The sequence below is a fragment of the Rana temporaria genome, chromosome 10 (assembly GCF_905171775.1).
Source record: "Rana temporaria chromosome 10, aRanTem1.1, whole genome shotgun sequence".
NCBI lineage: Eukaryota > Metazoa > Chordata > Amphibia > Anura > Ranidae > Rana > Rana temporaria.
In genome coordinates, this window is record NC_053498.1 from 14,874,259 (window position 1) to 14,900,401 (window position 26,143).

Genomic DNA, 26,143 nt, shown 5'->3' on the forward strand with positions numbered 1-26,143 from the left:
AAATAACCGATTGTGTCAGAACGCGGTGACGTAAAACACAACGACATGCTGAAAAAAACAAAGTTCAATGCTTCCAAGCATGCATCGACTTGATTCTGAGCATGCGCAGGTTTTTAACCGATGGTTGTGCCTACTAACGATCGGTTTTGACCTATCGGTTAGCACTCCATAGGTTAATTTTAAAGCAAGTTGACTTTGTTTTAACCTATGGTTAAATAACCTATGGGGCCCACACACGATCGGTTTTGACCGATGAAAACAGTCCTTCAGACCGTTGTCCTCTGGTTAACCTATCGTGTGTACAAGGCCTAAGTCCACCTTTTATACCAAGGTACACCCATATTTAGTTTTAAGGTTTTCACATTAGAAATACCCCCTTGAAGCTCCCACAAATCAAATGAAACTCAAAGACACGATATAGGGAACTTTGTGTGAAACAGGAAGTGAACAAATTGCACAAATAATATTAAAAGAACACGAATGAGTCATAATTTCTAAAACTGAAACACAAAGAAGCTTGCTGAATACTTACAGTTCAAGGTTTGAAGAAGCAGAAGGGAGTGTTGACTGGTCAACTCATGAAAACAGTGAGTGCCAATTTAATTGTATTTATTTTTAAATGAGCCAAATATTATTTAAATGATAAGTAAATTAATACTTATTAATACTTAATACTTATTTTTTTAGTAAAAACAAGAGTGGATAATATTAAGGTGGACCTTTCCGTAACTTTACTAATCTACAGTATAATTTAAGAAACGGCAGTTATTGAACTTGAACTATTGAACTATGTTGCCATTAGGGATAAGCCAAACTGCCCTTGGCTTGATTCACACAGTGCTCAGTGAACCTCAAATTAGTTCAGATGCTGAACCCGAACCCTATTGAAGTCAGTGGGAGCCAAATCTGTCAAATCAAAATGGCCCACTCTCTAGGGTAATTGGCAAAAGGCTGTCAAATAAATAGCAAGAGAAGGGGGTAAAACTGCCCCAAAGAAAATGTACCATTCGGTCAAAGCAGTTTTTTTTTAAAGCACTGACATACATACAAATAAAAATAAAGTGTTTTTTAATTGCTGGCAAATTACATTACCCTCCTTGTTTCTACTTTGGAAGAAGACTAAATCAGTAACCAAGTGAGTTCTTCTGGAACTTGTTCTCCCCCTTAGGGGGAGCAGCACTTCCCTGGCATTGTTTTCTCCAGCATGGAGCACCTTTCTTACTGTAGGTGGGCACCAGTTTCTTCCAGCAACGCATAATTTACCTACTTAACCACTTAAGCCCTGGACCATTATGCAGGTAAAGGACCTGGCCCCTTTTTGCAATTCGGCTCTGCGTCGCTTTAACTGACAATTGCGCGGTCCTGCGACGTGGCTCCCAAACAAAATTGGCGTCCTTTTTTTCCCATAAATAGAGCTTTCTTTTGGCGGTATTTTTATCACCTCTGCGGTTTTTATTTTTTGCGCTATAAACAAAAATAGAAAAGAATTTATAATCTATATTTTTTACTTTTTGCTATAATAAATATTAAATAATAATAAATATATATATATATATATATATATATATATATATATATATATATATATATATATATATATATATATATAAATATTATATATATATATATATATATATATATATATATATATATATATATATATATATATATATATAATATTATATTATATATATATATATATATATATATATATATATATATATATATATATATATATATATATATAAAAAATATTAATATAATAAATAAAAATAAATAAACAAAAATAGAGCGACTATTTTGAAAAAAAATTCAATATTTTTAACTTTTTCCTATAATAAATATCCCCCAAAAATATATATATATTAAAAAAAATGTCCTCACTTTAGGCCGATACGTATTCTTCTACATATTTTTGTAAAAAATAAATCGCAATAAGCGTTTATTGATTGGTTTGCACAAAAGTTATAGCGTTTACAAAATAGGGGATAGTTTTATGGCATTTTTTAAAATATTTTCTTTTTACTAGTAATGGTGGGGATCACCGATTTTTTTCATGACTGCGACATTATGGCGGACACATCGGACACTTTTGACACATTTTTTGGACCATTGTCATTTTTACAGCGAAAAGTGCTATAAAAATGCACTCATTACTGTGAAAATGACAATGACAGTGAATGGGTTAACCACTAGGGGGTACTAAGGGGTTAAGTGTGCCCTAAGGGAGTGATTCTTACTGTAGGGGGGCGTGGCTGGACGTGTGACGTCACTGATCGTCGTTCCCTATAACATGGAATAGACAATCAGTGACAAGCCACAGAGAAGAACGGGGAAGATTTGTTTTCACTCACCTCTCCCCGTTCTTCGGCTCCTGTGACCCGATCGCGGGACACCGGCGGCAATCGGGTCCGCGGGTCCCGCAGGCGCGGTTCCGGAGCTTCGGACCGGGTCACGAGTGCACCGGCATGTGCGCGACCCACAGCTGGGCACTTAAAGGGCAACGTACCTGTACATGCCTGTGCCCAGCCGTACCATTCTGCCGACGTATATCGGCGTTAGGCGCTCCTCAAGTGGTTAAGGACCGAGCCTATTTTACAGACTTGGTGTTTACAAGTTAAAATCATTTTTTTTGCTAGAAAATTGTTTGAACCCCCAAACATTATATATATATATATTTCAGACACCCTAGAGAATAAAATGGCGGTCATTACAATACTTTATGTCACACTGTATTTGCACAGCGGTCTTACAAGCACAATATTTGGGGAAAAATACACCTTTTTAAATAAAAAAATAAGACAACAGTAAAGTTAGCCCAATTTTTTTATATTGTGAAAGATAATGTTGTGCCGAGTAAATTGATACCCAACATGTCACGCTTCAAAATTGCGCCCGCTTGTGGAATGGCGACAAACTTTGACCCTTAAAAATCTTCATAGGTGATGTTTCAAAATGTCTGTAGGTTATCAGTTTTGAGTTACAGAGGAGGTCTAGAGCTAGAATTATTGCTCTCGCTCGAACGATCACGGCGATACGTCACATGTGTGGTTTGAACACCATTTTCATAGGCTGGTGCGACTTACGTATGCGCTCGCTTCTGCATGCGAGTTCAGCTGGACGGGGCACTTTAAAAAAAAAAAAAAATCTTATTTTTTTTACTTTTTATTTTTTATTTTAACATTTTTACAAAAAAATGTGGGTCACTTTTATTCCTATTACAATGAATGTAAACATCCCTGGTAATAGAAAAAAAACACGACAGGTCCTCTTAAATGTGAGATCTGGGGACAAAAACATCTACGGTACTTTAACTTTATACTGTCCTAAAACACAAATTTGATTTAACAAAAAAAAAATGTAATTGCATCTATTCTCAGTTTCAGGATGTGGCCAAGAAATCATGGACGTCTCAGGATACGGCTGGCGACAATTCTCTTCCTCATTTCTAAGGGTCTGTGAGAAACATATCAGAGCTTTAGAGAACTTTTTTTTGTCAGCATTTATTGTGATTTCATTCTGATTTATTGATATTTTTCTACGTAAATATTTTTTTAGTATAAGTATTTATTTTCTTATTTCTACTATTATCAAATAAAGATATGACTAGTGTTGCTCACGAATATTCGTATTGCGAATATTCGGCTCGAATATGGCATATTCGAGTATTCGCGATATATTTCGAATTTCGCAGTGAATATTCGCTATTCCGAATATTCTAATTTTTTAAATTTTATTTTTAGAACAGATCACATCCTAGAGATCTCCATCGACTTCTAAAAGCATTGCTGGTATTATTAGAGACCTTGGGCCGAGTAGCTGAAGCGATCATTTTATCTTGCCGAAAAATCGCAATGCGATTATTCGGCAATCGGAATATCGCGCGATTATTTTCTCTGCCCTTCTTTTGCATCAGAGCCAATCAGAGGGCTCCTACCGCAGTTGTCGAAATTCCGCAATAAATATCGCATTTGCATTTTGCGAAATTTCGATAAAATATCACGAATATTCTGAGCCAATCAGAGTGCTCCTACCGCAGTTGTCGAAATTCCGCAATAAATATCGCATTCGCATTTTGCGAAATTTCGATAAAATATCACGAACATTCTGAGCCAATCAGAGTGCTCCTACCGCAGTTGTCGAAATTTCGCAATTATTTTCGCATTCGCAATAGCGAAATTTCGCAAACATTTCATTTCGATAAAATATCACGAATATTCGAATTTAGCGAATATTTCTCGAATATTCGGCTATATATTCGTGATATATCGCGAAATCGAATATGGCGTATTCTGCTCAACACTAGATATGACTATAGATTTCCCCTTTCAATATAGTTTTCATGGAAACTGATACAGTTATCGGGCCGGATTCAGATAGGTTAGCGGATCTTTAGATCCGCGTAATCTATCTGATTTACGATCCGCCGCCGCAAGTTTTTGAGGCGAGTGCTTAATTCAGAAAGCACTTACCTCAAAACTTGCGGCGGCGTATCGTAAATCTCCCGGCGGAATTCAAATTCCGCGGCTAGGGGGAGTGTACTATTTAAATCAGGCGCGTCCCCGCGCCGATCCAACAGCGCATGCGCCGTCCTCAAATTTTCCCAGCTTGCATCGCTCCAAATGACGTCGCAAGGATGTCATTGGTTTCGACGTTAACGTAAATTACGTCCGGCCGTATTCGCAAACGACTTACACAAACGACGTAAAAAAATCAAAACTCGGCGCGGAAACGACGGCCATACTTAACATAGGATACGCTGCACTTACCCCTGCTATTAGGGGTAACTTTCCGCCGGAAAAAGCCGAACGCAAACGATGTAAAAAAAATGTGCCGGGCGGTTGTTAGTTTCTGAATCAGCGTAAATGCTCATTTGCGTATTCGACGCGTAAAAGATATGGAAGCGCCACCTAGCGGCCAGCCTGGAATTGCAGCCTAAGATTCGACGGTGTAAGTCATTGACGTCACAAGGGGTGGTATCACCGATATTCACTGGTTGTTAGGGACGCTGGCGGCCCCGCTTCTGAGTCAGGGCTCATAACGCTGCCTGAGCACAGCAGCGTTAAGGTCCCCTGTCCCTCAAAACTGGGGTAATGCATTGGGCAAGTTAGGCGGCTGCGAGGCCACTGTGAGTGCGAGGCCTTAGGCGACCTAATTTGCCTAATTAAAGAGCCGCCTCTGCCATTATGAGGGGCTCCCATCATCCCTGCTGTATTTTTATGTATGATGAATGTATCGGGAGGAGATGGAACATAAAGGTAGCTCAGAACAGCCAAAACTTCCAGGTGGGCAAGAATATTTGGGAAATATGGCGGGCAGTCTCCACTCTTTGAATATCCCAGACATATTTGAAGGCAGGCATATCTCTGTCCACCAGACTCCACCTATAAATAATATTTGAGCAGCCTCACCCTTTATTAAAGAATTTCAAATTCTATAATATTTAATTTTTTCCCCTTGCAGAGACTGTGACATCCCATAAATACTCAATTGAAGTTAACCAAGAAGTGGAAATCAAACGTTCCATGTGTGCCATTGTGCCTTGTAAATTCACGGCTGACAGTAGAGAGAAATTCCTCGACTCAAAAGGATATTGGATGAAAGGGTCTCAGAGAGTGGCTTCTACTGACATGTCAGTGGGGACAATGAAGAACTTTCATGCCATCGGAGACCCTAACAATGGTGACTGCACCCTGAAAATCACCAACGCCAGGAAAGAAGATGGAGGAACTTACGTCTTTAGATTTGAGGAGAGCAAACACAGTATAGTTCAATACAATTATTTAAATACGCCAGTAAATGTACATGTAACAGGTGAGTGTAACTTGTAGTATTTGTCACCCCAGCATTTCAAATTCCTGAAATGTGCCTGCTGTACCATGTACGTGTATGAGAAAGTATCCTGTTCTCTTTGTATCTCTTTTCTTTTGTGTGAAATCCCTGGTGTTCCTGCCAGCCCCTCTGCTTTCCTATTAAAAAAAACTAACCACACTAGGCAGGAGTACACAGCGTGGTAAATTTTCTAGCTGTGCTGCTCTCCTCCAATAATCAGACTTGTCCTGGCAAGCAGTGCTGGAACAAGGTCATCTAGAGTCCAGGGTGAACATGCCAAACTGCGCCCCCCCATTGAAATGTGTGAGCATTATGTGTCAGATAACCCCCCCCCCCCCCCAAAAAAAAACTTGGGCACTAATTTGCATGCTTACCCCTAAGCACAAATTCCCCCAGTACAAATCCATCCGCTGCCGAAATCCCCCATCCCACCACAAATCATTGGTCCCCATCCTACAAGTCCCCCCCAACACAAATGCTCCTCCCTCAAAAAAAGTCACCCCTCCTAGCACAAATCCTCTACCACTTAAATTTCCCTTCCAAGTACAAATCCTCTCCCCCCACTTAAATCCTCCCTCCTAGCACAAATCTACCCTCTAAACCCCCCCAGCACCAATCCCCCCAAGCAAAAAATGTCCCCTTCCAGGTAGAGCTGGACGATTAATCGCGGAGAGAATCGCGATTTCGATTCTCCCTGCCCGCGATCTCCCCGCGGGATGACCCGCGATTCTTCTGTTTTCACCACTGGTTCCATGTAACCAGCGTGGAACGCAAAAGCCGCCGATATCAAAACCGACTTCAGCAGGCTGCGCCGCTGGATAGATTCCTGAGCTTCAAGTCTCAGTTCTGTACAAGTTTGTATCCCTGCGCCACCCAGTGGTTGCCGGCGGTAATGCTTGTGATGTATTAATCCTTCTCACAGTTCTGTACAACTGTGTGTATCCATGCGCCACCCAATGGTTGCTGGCAGTACTGCTTCTGATCTATAAAAAAAAGAGACCAGTGATATGTCTATAATGTTAAAGACCATATAGCTCCTATGATAAAAGCAGAATCAAAGTTTGATTCTGCTTTTTTCATAGGAGTTATATGATCTTTAACATTATAGACATATCACTGGTCTCTTTTTTTATATATTCATATTTTTCAGATAAATCACAGGTTTATTTATTTATTTTGGGGGGGGGGGGGGTTCTGGCATAAATTTTGTGAGAATCGTGAGAGAATCGTGATCTTTAGTCTAAGCAAAAGAATTGTGATTCTCATTTTGACCAGAATCGTGCAGCCCTACTTCCAGGACAATTCTCCTCCCCTCTTTACCATATCACCTCTTCTAGAACAAAACCCCCCAAATACCCTCTCCTAGCACAAATCCTCCCCCCCAGCACAAATCCCCCTTATGCCGCGTACACACAATCGGTCAATCCGATGAGAACGGTCTGATGGACCGTTTTCATCAGACCAAACCGATCGTGTGAAGGCCCCATTGGTTATTTATCCATCGTTTAAAAAAATGTAAAAACTTGTTTTAAAATTAACCGATGGATACCTAACCGATAGAAAAAAAACGATCGTTTGTAGGCACGTCCATCGGTTAAAAATCCACGCATGCTCAGAATCAAGTCGACGCATGCTTGGAAGCATTGAACTTCATTTTTTTCAGCACGTCGTTGTGTTTTACGTCACCGCGTTCTGACACGATCGGTTATTTAACTGATGGTGTGTAGGCACGACTGATCATCAGTCAGCTTCATCGGTTAACTGATGGAAAAATCCATCAGACCGTTCTCATCAGATTGACCGATCGTGTGTACAGGGCATTAATCACCACTCTTAAAAAAAACTCTTACCCCCTGCTGCCCCAAAACTACCCCTCCTAACACAAATCTCCTCCCACTGCCAATCGGCAGATCTTTTTCGGTCACGCCCCATCAACAGAGGCTGGACTTTGGCCGGTTTCTGTCAGATCGGCTGCTATACACACTGGCCAAATGTCGGAGAGTTTCTGTTCAACCGGCCTATACTGATTTGGCCTGTGTGTACGGGGCTTTCTCAAAAAAGGTTTTACCTTTACATACATTTTCTCACTCCGTTGAGATTTTGTTATGACATTCTTCTTTTGTTTTTCCCTCAGACATTAGAGAAGTAGATGGCTATTCTATTCAGGTGGATCAGACTGTCACTGTCCAGAAGGGTCTTTGTGTCACCATTCCTTGTACTTTTACTGCTGATCACATAAAATCCTTTACCGGCTCTGGAGGTCACTGGAAGACGATATGCCAAGAATTTGCAGCCTCCAGTGACAAGTCAATTGTTGGTACAAAGCCAAATTTTCAGTTGATGGGAAATCCAGATAATGGAGATTGCACACTGAAGATAACTGACGCCAAGGAGCAAGATTCTGGAACGTATCACTTCAGATTTGAAGACGGACAAGCCAACAACCGGAAGTACAGCTATTTATCCAAAATGATAACAATACAAGTCAAAGGTAGGCTTACTGCCCACAAATGTCAACAGTTCCCTCTAATGGTCTATTCCTGTACTGAGATAAAAGTGAAGGCTTTGAAAAACAAACACCACACTCAGATTCATTTGAACGCATGATTTGTATTTAATATCCAGCAGAACCAGGGCTCAAGTCCTGCGGGAACGCGTGGGAAAGGAGTTCCTGCACTTTTTTCACAGCAGGACGCAGTTCCCTTTGCTGGACTTGAGCAGCCGAGCCGCCCAAGCCAATCCTTCACTATGCGGCGATGCCCAGCTCTAGTCACTGTCAGGGGCAGGCGAACCTTAGTAATCCTTCATGTTACTGACCGCTTCCTGTATATGGATTCATCGGGTAGTGTGCGGGTATTCCGTCACTTCCTCAATGCCGTAATATCTCCTGGGAGCTTTTGTCATTGTTCCCAGGAGACATTGCGGAGGTCTGCCTGGGATGGAGGGAGGGATTTATAAAGAACTTGGTTAAAGTTGTGGTTTAGTAAATAAGCATATGAGCGTATCATTTTTGGTGGGGGGAGTGGATCTTGGGTGTGAGTTCCCACACTTTTTTCCCCAGGACTTGACCCCTGAGCAGAACCATGCTTTACACTAAGGCACAGCACTTTCTAGGGAAGAGAAATCGCGAGTTTGGTAGAATCCCAGTTTGTGGGTTATTTTGAACCTTCAAAGGTAAACAAGCAGTTACCTGGTACCTGGGAGGCCGTCACTGCTGAACTCCTTATGAAAATTCTTGTTGACTGGCCCGCAGGGGGCACACAGGCAGAAGGAGCACGGGAGGACATCCATGTACGCCCTCCTGTCATTTTAAGCCCCACGCTGTAGTCGTTTTCTGTTATAGCATAAGCACCACGTGGTTAAATATTTACAATATCACCAACGGTGGATGTGGTATACTTGGTTTTGCAAAAGCGTTCGATACAGTTCCCCACACACGGCTCATGTGTAAGGTAAAGGCTACAGGATTGGATATATCAGTTTGTAAATGGATAGAAAACTGGCTGAAAGACAGAATTCAGAGAGTCGTGGTTAATTATTCTTATTCTGAATGGTCTAAGGTTATCAGTGGTGTACCCCAAGGTTCAGTGTTGGGACCCTTACTCTTTAATATCTTTATAAATGATATTGGGTCTGAGATCAAAAGTAAAATTTCTGTCTTTGCAGATGACACCAAGCTATGCAGTGGAATAACGTCCTTGCAGGATGTCTCCAATTTACAAGCTGACCTCAATGCTCTGTCTGATTGGGCGACTATGTGGCAGATGAGGTTTAATATTGATACATGTAAAATTCTGCACTTGGGGGCTAAGAATTTGCATGCACCATACATACTAAGGGGAGTACAACTGGGGGGATCCATAGTGGAGAAGGATCTGGGGATTTTGGTAGATCATAAACTCAATAATAACACACGATACCAAGCTGTGGTTTCCAAAGTGAGCAAAGTTGTTTCTTTTAGTAAGAGAGGTATGGACTCCAGAGAGAGAGATATCATTTTGCCCCCCCCTGTACAAATCATTAGTAAGACCTCATCTGGAATATGCAGTTTAGTTTTGGGCCCCCAGTTCTCAAAAAGGATATCGGGGAACTGGAGAAAGTGCAGAGAAGGGCAACCAAACTGATAATGGAGGAGCTCAGCTATGAGGAAATATTAGAGGAGCTGAATTTATTCTCTCTTGAGAAGAGGAGAATAAGGGGGGATATGATTAATGTGTACACATATATAAGGGGTCCATATAGTGAACTTGGTGTTGAGTTATTCACTTTACGGTCAACACTGAGGACAAGGGGGCACAGAGACATAAAGATGTAGAAGAAAAGAGATTTCATCTCCAAATACGGAAAGATTTCTTCACAGTAAGAGCTTTGAAAATGTGGAATAGACTCCCTCCAGAGGCAGTTCTGGCCAGCTCACTAGATTGCTTTAAGAAAGGCCTGGATTCTTTCCTAAATGTACATAATATAACTGGGTACTGACATTTATAGGTAAAGTTGATCCAGGGAAAATCCAATTGCCTCTTGGGGGATCAGGAAGGATTTTTTTCCCCTGCTGTAGCAAATTGGATCATGGCTCTGCTGTTTGTTTTTTTGCCTTCCTCTGGATCAACTGTGGGTATAGAATTGGGTATATAGGATTGTACGATATTTTTTATTTTATTTACTGTTTTTTTTTTTATGGTTGAACTAGATGGACTTGTGTCTTTTCTCAACCTGACTAACTATGTAACTATTTTTGTTATATGTTTTTTTTTTAAATCCATTAAATATTTTTGGGGTGGCTTTTCTTGTAGATTTCAATGAAAAACCTGTAATCTCAGACCCTGGAATGCTGACCGAAGGTAAAAAGGTATCGATTACATGTACTGCTCCAAGAGGCTGCCCCAACGCACTAATTACATGGCAGAACCAGACGGGAATATGGACTAATTCAGCAAACCTGACATTTGTACCGAGTCGGAGTCACCATCAAACTTCACTGACTTGTCAGATGACCTTCTCGTCATTGAAGAGTTATACTCAAAATAAAATGACATTATCTGTACAGTGTGAGTATAAAATATGAACTTGTGGTTGGAAAATATTAGAAAGACACCAGCAGCTAAAATGTTGTAAATTTTACAACTTGTCACCTCCTCCCCATTACAATATATTTAAAGCCAAGACTTTTTTTTAGCTTTAGCCAGTGCCGATCCTGACCTCCCTGGGGCCCTAAGCAAAATGACATGGCACATTAAAAATGAGAAGCGGGGGGTGCTGACGACAGTGACATGTCACATTTAAGAAAGTTGAGAAGCAGGGGGAGGGGGTGTTCTGCTGTCGGAAATTACATCTTACATTAAATTGAGACGCATGGGGTGCTGACTTCTTACCTCTTCTCCCATGCAGCCAGCGAGTTGAGAAGCGGGGTGAGGGGGGCGAAAATTACTTCTCACCAGGCAGGGCCTCTAGTAATTTAGGGGGCCCTAAGCGCCTTGCATAGTGAGCCTATAGGGCGGATCGGCCCTGGCTTTAGCTATAGTGAGATAGGGTTTAAATCCATGTTAGTAATGAGAGTGTCAGACCAAAGAATTAATAGTCCAAAAATATTTCAATACTTTTGTAAATGTAGCGCTACATCTGCAGGGGCCTCTTGGTAATTTGGGTTTTCTGTTCTGAGCCTTGACTCCAAGAACACCCTCAGCCAGCCCCTCTGCCACACCTGGTTGAATGAAAATTACTGCAAGCACTTATAAGAACATAAGTATAGATACCTTCAACTTGGCTGAGAATTAGCACCAGGAAACCGTTTAGTGGTAAATGAAGTCAAAGTATTGCCATCAGTTAGAATAAACGGTGGTCTGCCATGGTACACGCTAAATTTGAAGCCATCCTATGAGTACTGATAACGGCCTTGGGTAACTCGCTACTTACCTCCCCACTTCACTGAATCCTTGTTGTTTCCATAACGTTCTCCAACCCCGATGCCACAGCCATCTTGCTTGGCGGTCCACAACTGCAGATTACTGCAGGTGAATCCAGTGGCGGTGCGTCCCTAGTGGGTGCAGGAGCGCCGCCCCCTCTCTCATAGATTCATGCATAGAATACATAGATTCATGCATTGTCGCCGCTGTCGCCCACTATTCACTATCCCACTATTGAGCACCGACCAGGGGCGGACTGACCATTGAGGCACAAGGGCACTGCCTAGTGCCTCAATGGTATTGGTAAATATTCTATTTATTCAAAAATTGGATTCAAATATTTTGAGCATAAAAACATATACAATCATGACTCTAAATATACAGTCCATGATGTCTTAGCGACATTATTAGGAGGAATCCCAACATGTTTCTCCCTCTAGGCTTCTTCAGTGGATGGTTTATCCACTCATGGTCATGATGCTCTATCAAATAAAATACAAATATACAGTACACATATTCATAAACCATATTACAAAGATTTTTATAAATATTGTTTATCCTGTATGCTTACCCCGCAATTACACACACACAAATTCAAACATTTGATGTGATATAATCATGTGATGTCCTGTCTGATGTGCTGTCAAACCAGAACGGACCAAGTTTGACGACAGGAGATATACAGGGACCAAACTGCAAGTAATGCAAACAAAAAACAGCACTAAAACTTAATTCCCCCAAAAATTTTAAAATATTCTACAATGGGGGATGCTGAACTACACTTACAATATTTACTACTGAGGATGACCACATGGGTGGCTTAGAGTCCTCACAGTCCTTACATATACAAGGGTATATCACTTTGCAGGAGTTTTTGTGTTAACACTAGAAGGGGAGGTGGAACACTTCTAATGTACATAGAAAGGCAGCCATAGTATAAAAACGAGTGGGTTAAGCACCAGTCTTGCCACCCCATACTCAAAATCATTAAGGGTCTCCAATTAAATGAACACTCTCCAATATAGCAAAGACAAAAAGTAGAAATCAATGTCAACAGGGAATATTATCTCCCAAGTCCATACACATACCAGGTAACTGTGAGGTATAGTCCTGCCCACATGGCTCCGGCAAGATGGCCGCCAGTACAGTTGGCCTTATATATCTCCCACCCAGCTGGCGTGTGATATCATGTGCATGTTCTGCCAGTCCACCATGGCATGTCCTCTGACATCACCTGTGTCCCACTGCATAGATGTCCACAGGGACCCAGGCGATGTTGGAGGACACACCGAAATCTAGCACCCGCACCTGGCTGGTGACACCATACGCCGGCGGAAGATATACAGTATAAGGCCGATAGTAGCACCTCTCATTATGGATTCTTTTGCAATTTTGGGGGGAATTATGCTTTAGTGCTGTTTTTTGTTTGCATTACTTGTAGTTTGGTCCCTGTATATCTCCTGTGGTCACACTTGGTCCATTCTGGTATGACAGCACATCAGACAGAACATCACATGATTATATCATATCAAACATTTGAAGCTATGTGTGTGTAATTGTGGGGTAAGCATATTGGTTCAATTAAATGTGGACTGGTATTCTGCTTCTTCAACCTTTCTTTTTTTTTTATTTCATTTCTTCCCCCTGTTTAGATGATCCTCCTTGTGCTATCTCAGGTGTTATTTATTACTAATCTATTTTGTATGTGATATTTGCTATGCTTATTTTTTTGATTATCAGTATATGTATTTGGTCTGTCTAGCGCTTAGGCGCAGTTCTTGAACTGTATTTGGCGCTTAACAAATAATAAAATCAAATCAAATCAAACCCTAGCGAATATTTATTAAAATCTTTGTAATATGGTTTTTGTCTATGTGTACTCTATGTTTGTATTTTATTTGATAGAACATCATGACCCTGTGCATATAAGACATCCCCTAAAGAAGCCCAGAGGATGAAACATGTTGGGATTTCTCATCATAATTCCCCTATGACATCAGAGTCTGTACTGTATATATAGAGTCATGATTGTATTTGTTTTTATGCTCAAAATATTTTAATACAATTTTCAAATGAATAATATCATTTTTAATGATTTGGTTATTAATTGAAATATCGCACCTAAAAAGTCCCATAAATTCCTTCCTAACTTGTTTCTAATTCTTAAGGGATGTGGTTCTGTAGCTAGTTGTTGATTCATCCACACTAATCCATATGTAACCATGAATGTTTTGTACTATTGTGTATCGGCTCACTTTCATTTCTGTTTATATTACAGATCCACCTTCCATTTTTATTACCAATGAGACGCCAGGTATACATTAAATATATCTTATCGCATTTAAAATGATTCTAAAAGAAAAAATGTTTTTCTTTTTTTTTCTAAATGCATTCTCTGCATTAAGGTAAAAAACCTTTCCATGTCAGCTCCCCCAAGCCCCCTGAAATACTTACCTGAGCCCTCTTTCAATCCAGCGCTGTACCTGTCTGCAGCAGCACTGCTCCTAACTTCCCTCTTCTCACAGAAGGCCATTGGCTCCTGCTGCACGCAATGAAACCCATGAACAGAGAGCAGGAGGTGGGGCTCTCAGTGTGTCGGATACGCACAGCAAGTCTGTAGCTGCTGACTTTTACTATATGGACACTTAACCTGTCCAGGGAGCCTGTGATGTTGGGTGCTGCCGCCACCATTTCCACTAAGGAAAACTGGCCATGAAGCCGAATTCCCTACTGCACATGCACGAAGCGTGCTGCGCTTTCTAATTGGCCCAGTAGCAGAGGAAGGAAGAGGGGGGCCGAACTTCCGGGGGATGGCGTAGTGGCCCCGTCTTACGTAAGTGGTAACAGAGACCTGTCAAAAATAGGTCCCCATCCCCCTCCCCCTTAAGGGCGCCAAATGTGACACTGGAGGGGGGAAGAGCAAATAAGTGGAAGTTCCATTTTTGGGTGGAACTCCGCTTTAATTATAAACAAGAAATATTACATATAAATATTTTGTATCTTCCATGAAGTAAGCATGTGGGGCTCTCAGTTCTTTCTCACATTTTCCAGTGTCTAGTTATCTTCTGTAGATAGAAGTCAGTTCCAGTTGTCTACAGAACTCAGTAGCTTAAGCTGCAATTTACACATATGAAGGAGTCAGAGCAGGGTCTCCTGGGGAAAAAAACATTTGGACTTTTTTTCTTGTCAGGATTTTTATTTTTTTAAAGATACACTGGCAGTTTGCCCATTACGGTGATCGCTGGTACGCGCCTCTTCAGCAATTCACTCGTCACATATTCATCTACTTACAAAATATGGGAGGTAAAATCTTGCGCCAACTAAAAAGTGTGAATAATTAATAATGTGAATATTAATAATATTACTGAGCTGCACCCCAAATTGCAGTAAACTGGAAACAATAATGGATAAAGTGAAAGATAGGGGGCGCTACAGATAGTGAATAACTAAATAATCATAAATACAAAGAATAACAGTGATAGTGTCCAACATTAGCAAAACAGTGGATAACCCTCAACTCATGAGGTTATAAATATTGAATCAAATAAATAATGTGCAAAAAAGTCCATTAATAAAGTGCTGTTGCTTAATAAAACTTGTGCTCGAAGAATGATTCCAATCCACTAATAAAAGGTTTCCACCTCCACCAGAACGAAACAATCACCACAAATGTGCTCAAGGATGGCACCTTACCACAAGATGTTGACCTATTTAATTAAAGCGGAGGTTCACCCATGGAGAACACATTTTCCCCATAGCTGGATGCTCGTTTTGTCTAGGGGAATCGGCTATTTGTTTTAAAATATGATCCGTACTTACCCGTTTACAAGATGCATCTTCTCCGTCGCTTCCGGGTATGGGCTGCGGGACTGGGCGTTCCTTCTTGATTGACAGTCTTCCGAGAGGCTTCCGACGGTCGCATCCATTGCGTCACGATTTTCCGAAAGAAGCCGAACGTTGGTGCGCAGGCGCAGTATAGAGCCGCACCGACGTTCGGCTTCTTTCGGCTACTAGTGACGCGATGGATGCGACCGTCGGAAGCCTCTCGGAAGACTGTCAATCAAGAAGGAACGCCCGCTCCCGAAGACCCATACCCGGAAGCGACGGAGAAGATGCATCTCGAAAACGGGTAAGTACGGATCATATTTTAAAACAAATAGCCGATTCCCCTAGACAAAACGAGCATCCAGCTATGGGGAAAAGAGGAAAAAAAACACAAATGGGTGAACTCCCGCTTTAAAAAGAGGTCAAGAACAGCATATATTAAAAGCCTTGGATTCCATGCGCGGCTCTTAATCACTTGATTCAACCAGACTCCATAAGCATGAAGTAAACCAGAAAAAAAGAGAAAACCGCCATAGGGTAATAACGTTTTTAATAAAATATATAAAATCAGACAGCCCCAAGTGGCCCCTTACTTTTGTTGGTGCCTTTCCCCGGCACTGAGGCTATTCAGCGTTGTATGTTTAGTGGAGAGACGGTTCCACGCTGAGGAAGCTTGCAGAGTAGCGTGCGTTCCACCTCTCGGATCCAGAGAGCCAGCGGGACCGGAAGTGCTTGATTTTGCGTGACCAGGCGTCTCGACGTACGTTTCGTGTTACCATGTCATCAGGAAAGGCACCAACAAAATTAAGGGGCCACTTGGCGCTGTCTGATTTTATATATTTTATTAAAAATGTTATTACCCTATGGCGGTTTTATCTTTTTTCTGGTTTACTTCATGCTTATGGAGTCTGGTGGAAAAAAAGTGATTAAGAGCCGCGCATGGAATCATGTTGGACACTATCACTATTATTCTTTGTATTTATGATTATTTAGTTATTCACTATCTGTAGCACCCCCTATCTTTCACTTTACTTACAAAATACCCCGTGCTTCCAGGTATGGGGAGAGCAAGTGACTGCCTCCCATGTGTTCAGGTCTAGCGTCCTGTTTATAGCCTCGAGCACGGTCACATGATGAGGCCAATGACATCCCCCATTCCTTTAGTCTCTAATACTAGCCGATACCTGGTAGTTTGGTGCCAGCAGACAGTGAGGGATGAAGGAGCGTTGGGGAATTACTGGAGATGTAACTATCAGTGTGATGGAGAGGGGTTCACAGACATGTCAGTGCCTCTTTTAGTCATTTTTGTTTTTGTACAGAAATGAAAAACCACACCATCGCCAACCACACCACAAATCAGGAATTGACAGTACAAGAAGGAAGCTCACTGGCTCTGAAATGTTCGGTGGATAGTAACCCAGGAGCTCAGGTGACCTGGATGAAGGGAGAGAAGAACGTACTCAACAAGGGCAACGGGAGTGAACTAATGCTCTATCTGATCAATATAACAGCCAGCGAGGCAGATAAATATCACTGCTTGGCTCACAATTATCTTGGGGCCACTAATCTAACCATCAATATCATCGTGCCACGTAAGTAAATGTGCTGTTGCCTGTTTTTATTCCATTTGAAGTCCACCAAGGAACATCCCCCTACCATACAGAAGTGCTAAAGAACATCTTCTCTAATCTAGAAGTCTCCCTCATATTTATGCCCCTGCTGGTTGAATGTTTTTAGCACATTACACAATTATAACAAACATTACAGGAATTATTTGTTAAGCTTCCTCAAATGTTAAAACATTTGCAAAGCGATTTATTTATTTTTATAAATTGTCCCCTTAACTACATGCCAACCAGCCGCCGTAGAACTGTTCTACAGCGGCAGGTCGGCTCCCCTGCTCGAGAACACGTAGTATAACGTCACCTCACAAAGTGGCCACTGGGGGCGCTCCTGACTCCTGCGCGCGCACCCGGCGGTCGCGATCACCCCGATCGCTCGTTACAGAGTGGGAACCGGGAGCTGTGTGTGTAAACACACAGCTCCCGGTCCTGTCAGGGGAGAAATGCCTGACCGTCTGTTCATACAATGTATGAACAGCGATCAGTCATTTCCCCTAGTGAGTCCACCCCCCCTACAGTTAGAACACACCCAGGGAACATACTTAACTCCTTCCCCGCCCCCTAGTGTTAACCCCTTCCCTGGCAGTGGCATTTTTATAGTAATCAATGCATTTTTATAACTTTCGCGCAAACCAATCAATAAACGCGTATTGCGATTTTTTTTTACGAAAAATATGTAGAAGAATACGTATCGGCCTAAACTGAGGAAAACATTTTTTTTTATATATTTTTGGGGGATATTTATTATATTGATCAAATACCACTAAAAGAAAGCTCTATTTGTGGGAAAAAAAAGGACGCCAATTTTGTTTGGGAGCCACGCCGCACGACCGCGCAATTGTCAGTTAAAGAGACGCAGTGCCGAATTGCAAAAAGTGCTCTGGTCTTTGACCAGCAATATGGTCCGGGGCTTAAGGGGTAAACTAGTTGCTTTTGAAAAAATTCACTTACTGTTTTCTTTTGTGAACTGTTTTATTTTTTTATTTTTTTTACTTTTCTTTTTTCTTTTGCCTTTAGTTTTGCTTTAATGACTAGTATTTATGTTTTTAGGATTCCGTAGAATATATAATTTGGAAATCCTATTTTACTAATAACTGTGGATGTATCTTTTATTTTTATTTTTTATTTTTTTATGTATCTTTTATTGTAGCGGGTATTACAAAGTATCTTGTGATTGCTGGGATTGCTGGTGGAGTTGGAATTGCCGCCCTCTTGTTGGTTGTTGTTACAGTGAAGCTCCTGTTGTGTAGCAGGTGAGCCATTATTATAACTGGATAGAAAGTTTGAATATTGTGGTGGCAATATTGTAACCTGACGTCTTCGTCGCCATTCTGCGTTCCACGCTGGAACGCATACGTCGACCGCGCACTGACGTCATCGCCCGGCGACGTGTGCGTTGCAGCGTGGAACGCGGAAGTGCCAAGCGTAATCAACGCTCTATTACACACACATGCCTTGCTACTATAAACCTACTACGCTGTCACTACAAGCCATTCTTTTATTGTCGGCCGTAGCCGGTCCACGCTACCATCAAACTACTGGTTAATACTACCTCCGATGCAGTAAACAACCGCATCCTGGATCCACGCTACCATCAAACTACTGCTTGCTGCTGCTCCTAGTAATTAACTATCCTCTGCCTGGATCCACGCTACCATCATTGCTTTATTTGCTGTGGGGACACCCAAAGATATCCACCTGCAGGAGACTCACAATACCCAATTCCATTGCTGGCAACAATACTCTGCTACTAGTGAGAAGGTTCATCCTCTGCAAACGTATAAGTATCCTTAGTACCATACTTTTAATGCTCTAGAATTACCCTGACCTCATATTGCATATACTAACTATTGTATTTGAACCTTGCTCAAGTTTAAACTACCACCTTGCTTGGGATTAGCTATTGTGGATTCATATTACTACTGTGCGATATCTTAAAGGGACATACATTCCTAAACTATTTAATCACCAGTTGCCTCTCTCTCGAGCATATGTTATCCTAATACAGTATTTTCTTATGCTACAGTACGTGCATGACATTTGTTATCTATAGAAAACGTGCTTCTGGCCTATATATGAAACATGTTCGCATATACCTTTTAAATCAGGGGTGTTTAGGTATGTAGTAATACCTGCTCCCTTAGTACCTCAACGCATTCCTTTCTGTGTGACATATGATGTATGAACCCCAAACTCTTTTGCCTAAGATTAGAGTGACGCCTGGGGGGCAGTACTGAATGTCATATTACATTGAGAAATGCATTGACCCCTTTAAAAATAATCTAAAATTGCTGATCGCTGCATAGTAAAAAAAAAATCCATAAAAATATCCCATAGTTTGATAACTTTGACACCAACCAATTAAGCCTACCGGAACATGGCTCACCCTCTGTTGTTTCCTTCCAACCGCAAAAGCTTTTGAACCAGTCATAAACACATTTTCTGCTCACGGCTTTCATCTTGTACACTTGCACCAACATTTTTTTTTTTTTTTTTAAAGTGTATTTTGTGCGTGTACTCGAGAGAGGAGCCGGACTGCAGGAGTTGGGAGTAGGCAGGCCTCCCCCAGAGGCAATCTGCCACCTTTCTCCATGCCCTGGGTGGCAATGGTGGGTGTGTGAGGGGGTCCTCCCACACAGCCCGCCCTACCTGCTCCGCTTTGAAGCCCAACGGGGCAGAGGGACTCCCTATAAGGGAGTGAGAGGATCTAGCCCGCTCAACCAGCCCCGTTAGTCCTTCGCCTCTCTTTTTAGAGACCGCGTGGTCAAAGTGCGTGCATGTTAACCCAATTTCGAGTGCGTGTAAGTGTGGTGGTTTTTGCGGGAGGGGGGTGGGCGTACTAAGCGCAAGCTTACCTCGCATAGCACACCCACCGGGAGCCGGGCTGAGACCACCAAACTCAATTCACATGTAGCTGAGACCGGGATCCGAACCTCTAGCTGCAGAGGTGAATGGCTTGTCAACGCAGTGCCAATCGCGTTGAGCCACCGCAGCTCCTGACTTGCACCAACATTTAATGTGTTTTCGTTGCTGTTTTCCCAAATTTGTAGCAGAACTTGTTCACTCGTTGCTCCATTGGCCTGACCCCATCTCTCACACTGACCAGTAAGTACCTTCTACTGCCCACAGCTGGTGTACACTGACGATCACATGTACTCCATGCTAGGTGACGCTTCTTAACGTGCCTCTGAATAGCCATGTGCATGCACACGCATCTGACACATGTTGCCGTTGAGATATCAGACAATTCACCAAACTTTTTAGACACACCACGTATTTATTTATGTTACTTGTTTAAGTTTGGCATATAAATAAATGTACATATCTTGTTGCACATCTTACCTATTTGATGAGATTCTTTCAAAGTCAGGAGGATCAGAAACAGAATTTCCATACTACCTTTCACACAATGCTTTCAATAGAAGGTTATCTGATGTGTGTGAGACAGTCTGCCATAGATTGAAGCATTGTGGGGTTGGTCCTCCTTCAGGGGGGCCTTTACCCAATGAAGGTGTGGTGTAGGTGAACCATGTGAAGGTCTCGGGCTGTTGCCTCTCTGAAAATGTCGGAAAAGATGCTCGACAGAGTACTTTTGAATGGGTGTAGGGATGCACTCAGTATAAAAATTCCTCGCGCTTGAAGGGGTATTGAGTTTTTTTGAAGTTGACAGTTTATAAGTAACAGGTAAATTCAACGTGTTCTGGGGAAAGGCCTCCCCCTTCATCAGGGCTGTAATGGAGGATGTGATTGCAATAGACATGGAACACTGGCTGGGTAGGAGGGCTTTTAAAAGCTGTCAAATGGCCATCAAAATCTCACATCCCCTTTCAATTTCAAATTCTGGTGCCAACATCCATCCCACGACATGTTGCTATTCTACAATATGGTGGCTTCTAGCAGACATCATATCCAGCTGCAGCTCTGTTTCAGGTCTTTTCCAATCACATTTTCCAATAGAAGGTAAGGATGTGTACAAAAATAAAATTGTAAGCAAAGTTTACCAGCTTGGTCTCCAAGGCCACACAAAAAGGAATAACAAATTGTTTGCAATTTGTATTTATTTATTTGTATTCTTTATTTGTAACATTCAATGAGATTACGGAAAACTGAAAGACAATAAAAAAAATATTATCCATAAATGGGGAAATATTCTGTCTTATCACAGAGACAATATTTTGTTGATTTAGTGTTTTGTAGAGTGTAACGGAATGGCCCGTGACACCCAGAGACTTTTGAAGAATGGGGGGTACTCCTGTGCCAGCTGCACTAATGACTCTTGGGTCTAGGGTCATCCTGTGCCCCTTTGGGCATAGGATGACTGAGAACTGATATCTCGGATTAGCCAGACCGTCTGGATACTGATTAGTAATTAGCCCATCTGAATGTGTATTGAAGCCCCCATTGTGTGAGTTTGGGGGTGGAGAGTTTCACTGTCCCTGTAACATGCTTTTTGGTTGTGAACTGTATAAAAACCTGAGTTTTACAATTAAAACATTCATTCATTTCGGAACCAGTAACAGAGCTGTGTGTCTTGATATTCTGGGAAATAGAATGGGTCCTGTGGAATATCGTGAATGGTGTTAACCCCTGACCGTTACATAGAGTAATACTGAAAACCTGCTATTTTTATCCATGCATATTACAAAAAAAGAATATCTGTCCACTAAATAGGACCATCTCATAGAGTTCAGCTTTGGAATTAAACAAGAAAAAAAATGACCAAGGGAGAGGAAAGGGAGGAAAAAACTAAGGAAATGAGGCTTGAAAGTCCCTAGAGTTGAGGGCAAACATCTGGGACAAAAGGGGTGCAGGGAATCCTCGACTGGGTTTGTGTGGAAACGATGCGTGAGGATCAGACAACAACATGACCTTCAAACCTAAAAAATGGGAGGGAAGTAGAGAATAAGAAAAAGGGGGGTAGGGGCAGGGGGAAGTGACCAAAATAAAGGAAAATGGGGGTCACCAGGGAAGCAAAACAAATATATCATCTCCACAGAGTCGGCATCTATCTCACTCCACTCCAGCCATCGACCTCTTGCCTTCTTCAGAATTAATGAACATATAACAATGTTGCCATGCCACACACAACAAATGTTATTACAATTTATGCATACCATTCAATTGTAATTTTTATAACTCGTAGGACGAAGAACACTGAGAAAATAAATAAAACCGAGGATCGCATTTCTACAGACAACCAGTATGACGGCCAACCAGACCCCGTGTATGGAAACACCGAACTGGACTCCTTGTATAGAAACACTGAATTTGCCATCAAACCTAATGAGGTGAAGTTAATGTAATTAATGTAAAAGAAAAAAGAAATGCATTAGGGAACATTTATTAATGTCTTCTAGGCATATTGTTTTACATTTTATTTTTAAGATGCAGATTGCATTACGTCAGTGCCAACAAACATAAACATAAAAGGAATAAATTCATAAAAATATTTTTTTTTAAATATAATGCGCAAAACTTCAAAATGAAAAATGTGCAAATGTATATTTAATACAATCTATTTAATTGTGCTAATCATTCCATGGAGCAGTCTCATTTCCAAGTGTTTCACTCCCAAGGAATACAACAAAAAATGTTTATCCACAGATACAACTCCAGTAGTAAGTAGACTTACCAAATGGAGATTAACCGAATAAGGTGGTCACACTGTTATTAAAGTGGAGTTCCACCCATAAATATAACATTACATCAGTAGTTTAAAAAAAATGTTTTTTAGATGCCTTCAAAGTGTTGTTGCTAGGCAGAATAGTTAATCTTCCCACTTCCTGCACCTAGGTGCTTAATGCTTCCTAACCTACACCGCACAGACTCCTGGGAATGTAGTGGGTGTAACTTTCCAGGAGTCTGTGCACTCCCCAGTCTCGAAGAATCATGTGACTTGGACAGCACAGGTGCTGAAACCTGATCTGACACTGCTTGTGCAGCACTGAGCATGTGCGAGATTTGCAAGGCTGAAATCCAGGAAGTCATACAGTCTGGCTTCATGATACACACACTTAAGATGGCCCCAGTCAATTTCTATTTTATAAAGTGTCTAAATGCTGTAACAACCTAACAAAACGGACCTTAGTTTACAGACTAACTTTACTAGAATACATTGAGCTTGTGTATTACAGGGGTATTAATATTTAAAAAGTAAAATTTTGGCCGGAACTCCGCTTTAAATCCACTACTGGTTTCCTCCCTCAACAGTCTTTGGCTTATATTATCTTCATAAATATTTGGAGAAGAAATTGGGGATCATAGGGGAGCAAGGTACCGTATATTCTCGAGTATAAGCTGACCCGAATATAAGCCGAGGCACCTAATTTTACCACAAAAAACTGGGAAAACGTATTAACTCGAGTATAAGCCTAGGGTGAGAATGCAGCAGCTACTGTAAGGGGAAAAGAGGGTCAACAATGCCCATCTGCAGCCTCACTGTGCCCATTGCATGCCTCACTCTGCCCATTGTAGCCTCACTGTTTCCATTGCATACCTGATCAGCCCATTGAAGCCTCACTTTTTTCCTCCATATTATAAGATACACATATAGCACTGTAAGCAAAGCTCTGGTCTCCATATTATAAAATACAGATGATAGGCGGAACACTGAACACTGACTCACTGCTGGGAAACTGAGTGTTCCCCTATCACGGACGAGGACGAGGAGGAGGCGCGGCTTTTTTACACTGGTCGGCCGCCTTCTGAGCATGACACGGGCTGATCGGGTATGCAATGGGCACAGACTCGAGTATAAGCCGAGGGGGAATTTTCAGCTCAAAGAAATGTGCGGAAAAACTCGGCTTATACTCAAGTATATACAGTAATCAGTGGTAATCAAATAGCACTAAGGATAAAAGGCTCAAAATTGTACAGGAGAAGGCACCATCTATTCTATCCCAACCAAAATTTGCTTTGCATTTGTAAATGTTATATTCATATTTTTATTATTTTTATTTTCCTAGGAAATAAAGTACAGTACTGAACCCGAGAACCTTTATTTGAATTTTGACGAGAAACCTTTTTCTTATGAAGAAGAATCTGTTTATGCAAACTCATGAGTTTTCTTGAAGATATCTCAAGAGTGCCTATGTCGATTAGCAATTTACATTGTGACGTTCATACATAGGGTCCAGTCTTCAGTGTCCTTCAAAGATACTATCTACGAACTAGCATGCTCTAAGTAGGAGCTCTACATTGACAATTGTAAAGCCTCTAAAGATCCTTCCCTCAAGGCTGAAACTTGCATTCAGTGGTCCGAATGGCCTTCACACATTATTTCTACAAAATATAAACTTTCTCTAGTAACTCTGCCACCCCATTGTCTTTTAAAACTTAATGCGAGACAGATTGCGATGTGCATTTCTCTACAAAGGAATGGCAGAAAGTGTTCTTCCTTACTCTCTCTTGTAAAGCACAAGAGTGCAATTATAAAACCTTAACGAGGTGGTACAAGGTTGCCCCATGATTTTTTTTTCAGCTCATCTCCATTCTTTACCTCACCTAATATCCGCTGATGTTGCATCCAACATAAATGCACTTACATTCATGTTTGGTGGACCCCATCAAACAACTGTGGGATTTTTAATATTTATAATGAACATTATCATGTGAAATACCGGAATACCCCACAAGTGGCACTGTTATCCATGATTGCAGGCACAATGACATTTGTGAAACAATCTTTTCTGAGAATTCCTGATAGCTGCCAGACACATTTTTCCACAACACTGGGAGTTGCTATTAATTCCTACCTTGGTGGTGTGGTTCGAGACATTGAGTGAAATTTTGTGAATGAAATTATGTTTGCTCAAAAGAGGGATAAAATTAGCAGTTTCAAAATGTGGATTTCTTGGTTGGTCTTTATTGAAACAGTTAAATTCAAAGGCTACCTCACTTAAAGACCTGGGGGCAGATCCACAAAGAGAGTACTTTAAAATTTCCCACGTCGTATCTTTGGTTTGAATCCTCAAAACAAGATACGACGGCATCTGGGTTAGATCCGACAGGCGTACGTCTTCGTACGCCTTCGGATCTTAGATGCAATTCTTCGGCGTCCGCTGGGTGGCGTTCCCGTCGTATTCCGCGCCGAGTATGCAAATTAGCTATTTCCGCGAACGTACGAGCGGCCGCCGCATTCTTTTACGTCGTTTCCGTTCGGCTTTTTTCGGCGTATAGTTAAAGCTGCTATTTGATGGCGTATTGATGTACGCAATGTTAAGTATGGCCGTCGTTCCTGGACGTAATTTACGTCCACGTCAAAACAATGACGTCCTTGCGATGTCATTTAGCGCAATGCACGGCGGGAAATTTAGGGACGGCACATGCGCAGTTCATTCGGCGCTTGGATGCGCTTCATTTAAATGAAACACGCCCCCTACTCGCCGATTTGAATTACGCGCCATAACGCCGCGCGAGATACACTACGCCACCGTAGCTTACGACGCAAATTCTTTGTGGATTCAAGGATTAAAAAAGTAAGTTACAGCGGCGTAGCGTATCTCACATACGCTGCGTCCATGCAATTGTACGAGGATCTGCCCCCTGTCCTTTTGCCTAGTTAGGTTGAGTATGCCTTTGATTGTGGGCTAAATCATTTCCTTTCCTCTCTTTCCTTTTCTTTCTCTCTCCATTTATTTTCCTTCTATTCTTAATTTTAAATTGACCACTCTGTTTTTTATGTTTCAAAATCACAAGATAGTTGTGTCTTTATTTCATGCTGTCAATGTCCTGGTATCTTCATGTAATGCATTTTTCAGATTGTACTTCTCAGCTTTTATACATTACTGTTTAGCCAACAATTGTATACATGTCAATTTGTACGATTTGTATCTATACTTATACTTTGTTTATATCAGTGCTTATTAAAGAGACAAAGATGCTATCTGTATGTAGTCTCTTAGCCGGATTCAGAAAGACTTACGACGGCGTATCAGTAGATACGCCGTCGTAAGTCTGAAT

General features: G+C 41.5%; 2 protein-coding genes across 2 annotated transcripts; both read left to right on the plus strand.

Annotated features, from left to right (window-relative positions):
• Nucleotides 1-481: 481 nt before the first annotated feature.
• LOC120916166 (sialic acid-binding Ig-like lectin 12) lies at nt 482-8,439 on the plus strand. The gene is made up of 4 exons (XM_040326986.1): nt 482-587; nt 3,381-3,454; nt 5,464-5,814; nt 7,967-8,439. The coding sequence occupies exons 2-4, from the start codon at nt 3,388-3,390 to the stop codon at nt 8,437-8,439; spliced, it is 891 nt and encodes a 296-aa protein (XP_040182920.1). The 5' UTR covers nt 482-587; nt 3,381-3,387.
• Nucleotides 8,440-10,621: 2,182 nt separating this feature from the next.
• On the plus strand, nt 10,622-25,026 carry LOC120916351 (sialic acid-binding Ig-like lectin 7). Its single transcript, XM_040327266.1, has 6 exons — nt 10,622-10,880; nt 14,014-14,049; nt 16,880-17,152; nt 18,333-18,435; nt 22,326-22,470; nt 24,148-25,026. The coding sequence occupies exons 1-6, from the start codon at nt 10,661-10,663 to the stop codon at nt 24,241-24,243; spliced, it is 873 nt and encodes a 290-aa protein (XP_040183200.1). The 5' UTR covers nt 10,622-10,660; the 3' UTR covers nt 24,244-25,026.
• The last annotated feature ends 1,117 nt before the right edge of the window (nt 25,027-26,143 follow it).